The sequence below is a fragment of the Notothenia rossii genome (assembly GCF_949606895.1).
Source record: "Notothenia rossii genome assembly, chromosome: 3".
Taxonomy (NCBI): Eukaryota; Metazoa; Chordata; class Actinopteri; order Perciformes; family Nototheniidae; genus Notothenia; species Notothenia rossii.
The window spans coordinates 30,650,616-30,656,615 of record NC_136901.1 but is presented as its reverse complement, the minus strand read 5'-3'; the positions used below and the strand labels follow the sequence as shown (position 1 = coordinate 30,656,615).

General features: G+C 39.6%; 1 protein-coding gene across 18 annotated transcripts in view; it reads right to left on the bottom strand.

Annotated features, from left to right (window-relative positions):
- sorcs2 (sortilin-related VPS10 domain containing receptor 2) overlaps window positions 1-6,000 on the bottom strand; it is a 237,142-nt gene that overhangs the window by 129,558 nt on the left and 101,584 nt on the right. For 16 of the 18 annotated variants that reach the window (XM_079671571.1, XM_079671560.1, XM_079671573.1 and 13 more), the window contains exon 3: window positions 2,488-2,587. In XM_079671571.1, the coding sequence (XP_079527697.1) occupies window positions 2,488-2,587 (100 nt within the window). Of the gene's footprint in view, window positions 1-2,487; window positions 2,588-4,647; window positions 4,800-6,000 lie in introns of those variants that run through there. The other 2 variants (XM_079671566.1, XM_079671567.1) reach the window with 2 other exon arrangements.

Genomic DNA, 6,000 nt, shown 5'->3' with positions numbered 1-6,000 from the left:
GAGAGAGAGAGAGAGAGAGAGAGAGAGAGAGAGAGAGAGAGAGAGAGAGAGAGAGAGAGAGAGAGAGAGAGAGAGAGAGAGAGCACTCAACAACAAGGACACAGACTTGTGCAAACACTTGCTCGGTTGAAAGCCCTCCAGACACAAGTGTTAAAGAAAATTGCAGAGGGAGAGCGTGCCGAGCTTCCAGTCTCAAAGTTTATTTACGACTCCAATACCGTTCAAATGTGTCAAGGGTCCCTGGGAGCCGTCTCCTGCGATGGGTCTTGAGCAAACCTTTAATGGAGCTCTCAAGGAAGCGATGGAGGGAGGGAAAGGGAGGGTGACATTGTCTCCGTCTGAAGACTCGCCTCTATCTAATTGCCTCAAGTCCTATTGATTACCTGAGGCCCCTCACACCTTTTCCGTGTGATCCCTTCACAATGTGTGTAATCCCCTCGCAGAGCTTAAAGACCCTGCTGTTTTCCGTTTTCAGATGTTCCTAGCAGTATTGATCAAACTGTGCTCACCTGTGTTTTTGTTTGTAACCGCGCAGGGGAAGCTAATTGCCTTGATCAGTTATAATTCAGATGCTGAGAAAAAGGAAGTAAACACATGGCAGCATGCTGATATTTAAATAAAAGTGTATAACGATCACCTCTGCTGAACAGACACAGCCTACATCCACTGTCACACACACACCCCTATAAACTGTTTGCAACCAGAAGCACCAAACCTGAGCCTCCATCAGCCTCCTGCCAGGCCTGGAGGTGTGTTTGAGCTGCAGCTTGATCCCCAGCTCATATAACCAGACATCCTACTATCGCAACACACACACACAGCACCTGTGACTCTCTTCACCTATCTCATTTTTTTTTGGTCCCCAAGGAAAATTACTCCAGCCCCACGTAATTAAATGCCCTCATGCTGTCTCTCTCTTGCTATTAGTGTGTGTATATGTGTGAAGACGATGACATTGCAAATCTGGTAGACTTTTTGGAGTGGTGCCTGAAACAGAATGTGAGAATAGAGACTACATAGAATCTCCCTCCATCTTCTTATCGATTGGAAGAACCCTGTACCCCGACGGTAACACCTGCCATAAAGAATATCTGACAGGCCTCCAAGAGTGCAGTCAGTTTAAGTCACATGCTGTACCTTCTTCAGCTTTTCTGATGCTGCTTTTATTTGTTTTATTAACTGGTGTGCAAAAACTGCCAGCGGGTTCAATAACTATAACTTTACTATGAGTTGTGCATATGGCCAATAGGTGTTTTGATAGTTTACAAGCATAGCTTTACCAGAAGTTACGCAAAAAAAGAAGTTTCCCTAAGTCTTATTGTGTAATTTCATTAAATGACACATCTTACAATTCCCACCTACCCTGCCATTCAGGCCACTAGCTCACATTGTTAACAAAGGTTTTTGTGTTTTAACTTAAATTGCCAGTTCAAGAGGAGCAAATAAGCGAGGTCATGGACAACACAAACATTTTTAACCAGTTAAGAAAATGACATTCCCAGAACAAATTACTATATATTCCCTTCTAAAAGGTGTAAATTAATAATCTTTTTTCTCAAAGCAAGGACAAACCTGTGAGTTGGATGTAGAAAAGTCAGAATCAATATAGATTTTTTTATTTTCAAGTAAATTCAGATTGAACATAGTAAAAAAAATGTAAATTACAGCGTCCATCCAAAAAAAAAAGTTACTTATAGTGAGAACCACCCTTGAATGATGGGATAGTAGATTAAAAGCTGTAGGAATCCAAACTATAACATATAATAAATACCCTGTATCAAGATTGATGCAAAACTAAGTGACATTTGACCTTTTTAGAGAGATTTAGGGGGAAAAAAACACTTCTGGGGTCATTTGGCTGCATTTTCCATATGTCTGGCCCCCCTCGGTCAATTTTGATGATTGATACCTCTTTTTAACCGTTAGAGCCAATAGAATCGAGGAGACGTTCCTAAAATCCATCTAAACATTACCCATTGGTGAATGAGTGATGCGTAGCCAGAATGCCCAAAACCGGAAGCTGTCATACACTCTCGTAGCTATCATAGCAGCTAATATGAAATCTCCGTTATTGACATAAATATGTAGATGGATTATCAGTAATCATTTCAAAGTGACAGACACATTGGATTAACCTTCAGCAGCGTTGTTATCGTTTTAATGCCATTGAACACAACTTTTGATCAGAAACAACAACAGTAAGACGTTTTTAGCCGTTTTGGCTCCCTAAAGCTAATTTCTTTGTTGTTGTTTGTTGTCGTTTCGCCGCGAGTTCTGATCGCTCAGTGATGATACTTATATGTCTGGAATCTGTGGAATCTCAGCTTGCTAATCGATATATTGTTTGTTTAGATCTGATAAGTAATAAGGTTATTTTACCATGAGTTCATAGTTTATTAAATGTTAAGAAGCCCTCAGACGCTGCTTCTTGCAAGATGTACCGGGGGCATGGGGCTTAACTGGTTAATAAGATATGCATTCTCCTACCTTTTTTTTGTTGGTTGGGCAGATGTAGAAACTGGTCACCACGATTGTTGTCCCTGGCATCAGGTTGAGTTTGTTGTAGGTGGTCCCATAGTCAGTAGACCTAAAAGCAGACAGACAAAAAACAGTTAGTGAAAGGAACTTTTAAGAATATTGTTGTGGTCATTTTTTTCTATGATCTCATGAGTTATACAACATTAATAGTCAAATGCGTTATGGTAATTAATTAAAGAAAATGACCTGAATTGACTGTACAATATGTACAACACTTTTATTGTTTCTGTTTCACAAAACTGTTCTTATCCTGCACATTAAAACCACAACTACTCCATAAAACACCCATATCTTGGCAGAAAGAAGATTAAATCTGCAAAATGCTGGAACAGGGCAGCCTGCTTATTCTTCAAACTGCCCTCAAGGCGTTACACCAGCTCTCTGTTAATATATCATATTACCACTTTGTGGTCCGTGTTCTGAGCCCAGTGACAAATGGCCAAAAGACCTGTCATTGCCACCACGACAGGGAGAAAAAAAGCCTTAGGTTTTCAATGAAGTACTAGGCAATCCTCAAATCTGGCAGCTTTAAGAGCAGGTACGCACTGCTGTGTGTGTTTGAGATTGATAGCTAACTGCTGGATTGTTTTCCCCAGTACGGCTCAGTCTAGCCCACCAAGCACAGTGAAGATGATTGTTTGTGACAGCTTATGAAAAACGGCACAGGTTTCAGCTCGACCAGGCGGAGGAGAGGTGAAACCTTATGCATAATTAATGTCTCAAATTCTTGTCAGGTATATACAGAGAAAAGACTAATCCAGAAAACCCTCTCCCTTTACCACAAAATGCAAACAACAAGGCAAAATATGGGAGCAAATACTGATTATGAATAAGAAACTGAATTTGACTTGGCAGTAAGTAAAAAGTGGTTAAATAATTCCAATGTAATATCTACTGTATTTGCATTGGCTTTTATTTAAAGTGCAGTGTTTGACAAGTTTTAGGAGTGATATAAGAAGCAACCCAAAGCACACAGGAAAGGAGATGCTGCAGCATTTAGCCACGGGTTGAGGGTTCAACAGGGGGGAGCCTGGAAGAAGAGGTCTTGATGAAAGAGAATGATGAGCAAGCACGTAAGCCTGGTTAAGGATGAGAGGATTTACTATTTCACACAGTGGGACATCAGCAACTGACAGACACACACACACAATGAGACTGATACACACGCAGAGCCCTGCCAAGCTATTCAGCAATCAGAGTGCTTCGATACAGCTGGAGAAAATGGAGTGGCACAGCGGGTGTGTTCTATTTCTCTGTGGTGAGTTGGCAACTGTTTTCATCTGGTGGCCAGAGTGCCATGTATAACCTAGGATTACTTGGAGGACATGGACAGTCCTAATGGCCATGTCATAATATCAAATTTTGCTTACACGATTACAATGGCCAAATGTATGAGTGGCTTTTATCTTTAACTTTTGAATCGTTTTAATGCATTATTTCAGATATAATAGGCAATAAAAGAATGCTGATAATGTATGTTTTAGACAAGTTAATTTTAATTGATTTAAGATGACTTGCATATAAAATGTACAATAAACATTTGTTAAATAACCTTTAAAGTCAAATTAATTGGCCTACCAGGTCAACATAACAATGCATGAAACGTATTAAAATGAAAGCAAACTACACACTATAGGCCTACAGTGACACCATGTTATGTCTTGTTTTTTTAATCAGATTCACTATACACAGTAATTAAAAAAAAATATCCAACAACTTATTTTCTTTAGTATTAAAACTCTTCAGTAGCTTAACAGCCACATAAAACACTGAGCAATTGAACACTTTACGTGTAATGTTTTCATATTTAAGTAAAGTTGTCAACAGATATAGCTGTGCACTACAACAGTTAGCTAACTTCACTGTTCGCTGTTTAATGCTAATGTTGTTAACTCCAGCCTTATTCACTTTAGCCAGCTAGCTTAGCCTAGCACCTGCTCAACATATATTAAATTATACAGCGATTCAATTCAGGAGTGCTTCAGTATCAGTTGCCGGTTTACACACACATATCTACAACTTTTCAACTAAGTGCAAAGTGTTTCCGTTTGATTTGACAACCTTTATATTGAGTAACATATTACGGTTTTATCGGAGTGACATTTTTACCGTTCAGCAGCGGGTCTCTCTCCACTGTCACCTCGCGTCTGAGATGCGGGACCTGCATTATGATTGGCTAGGACACTTCTGTGTTGAAAACTCTGTCTTACAATTGGCTACACAGCAGTTAACCTTTTGTGAACCGAGTTACATCTGCGCAAACTAAAGTACATTCGCAATTCTTTAATAGGAAGGCAAAATTGCTGGTGCACAATTACAGTAAAGGAACATATAAATACAAAACACTCCATTAAAAGCAAACTAAATATTAAGTATATTGTACAATATGCAATATTGAAAATTGGCAGGTATAGGAGGAGCTTATAAGTAAAATAACACAAGAGGTGTCAGATGCAGAACATGTTTAGGCTTTCTGTTAAGAGCACTCTGAAATATATTACCATGTTCTCTTTGTAACTTTTCAGTGACCTTAGCTGCAGGCAGAGCTAAGGGGGATTCCAGAGTAGGTCATTACTTTTTATAGTGTCACCAGGAGCAACTTCTTCCTCATTAAACATATGTGGATTTGCTAAAGTGACCAAGCTGCAAATGAGGTTGTACAATTGACAAACACACATTCTGATGGGGAGAATGTAAAATAATATCAATACTTCACAACCATGTATTGGCCAATGAACAACATAGCTTGGTCAACTATATTGCTACACATGACATTGTTTAAAACAACCCTGTGTTAATCTGTGTTTATCACAGTGGTTCCCAAAGCCTTCTTGCTTATTATGTATTCATAGTCCTTCATTAGCAGAGTGTAGCAGGTAAGGGGCGGGCCTTGTGCACTGAAACAGATCTCGGCATCTGGACGCTGACTGACTCGTCACACTACGTCCCCTATCTTTCTGTCCTCATTAAACTTCACTAGCAATGGAGTTTCCATGGAGACTGCTCCTCTACAGCCATCTGGTGTTAAAGAACAAAGGTTTGGGGCACATTTAGGGAAATGTTGAAATGTACCCATTGGTCTTTAGATGTTTCAGCGTATATTATTTTATTTTTGAAACTCATCAACCAGATAAATGTAATAGATTCAGCTTTTCTTGGATGTAGATGTTAAAGTGACTTAACTCAAAAGCAAGGTCTATGACACATGATAATTTGTGTCATTAACATATAGCGGGCAACTTGGAAAAGTTGCAAAGAACCATGGGAGAAGTCAGGAAGGACATGCCAACACTAATAAAGGCTAACTTGGGGGTAGGACAGGGATCGCCGGGGAAAGTCATCAGCCCCGGAGCCTTATATGGCGTGAATAATGATGTTGAGTTAATAGGAGAGCTCATTTTGCACTACATCCAGACTTTTGAATTAATGGACTGGTTGGGAGCTATTGCAGTTTAATAAAGA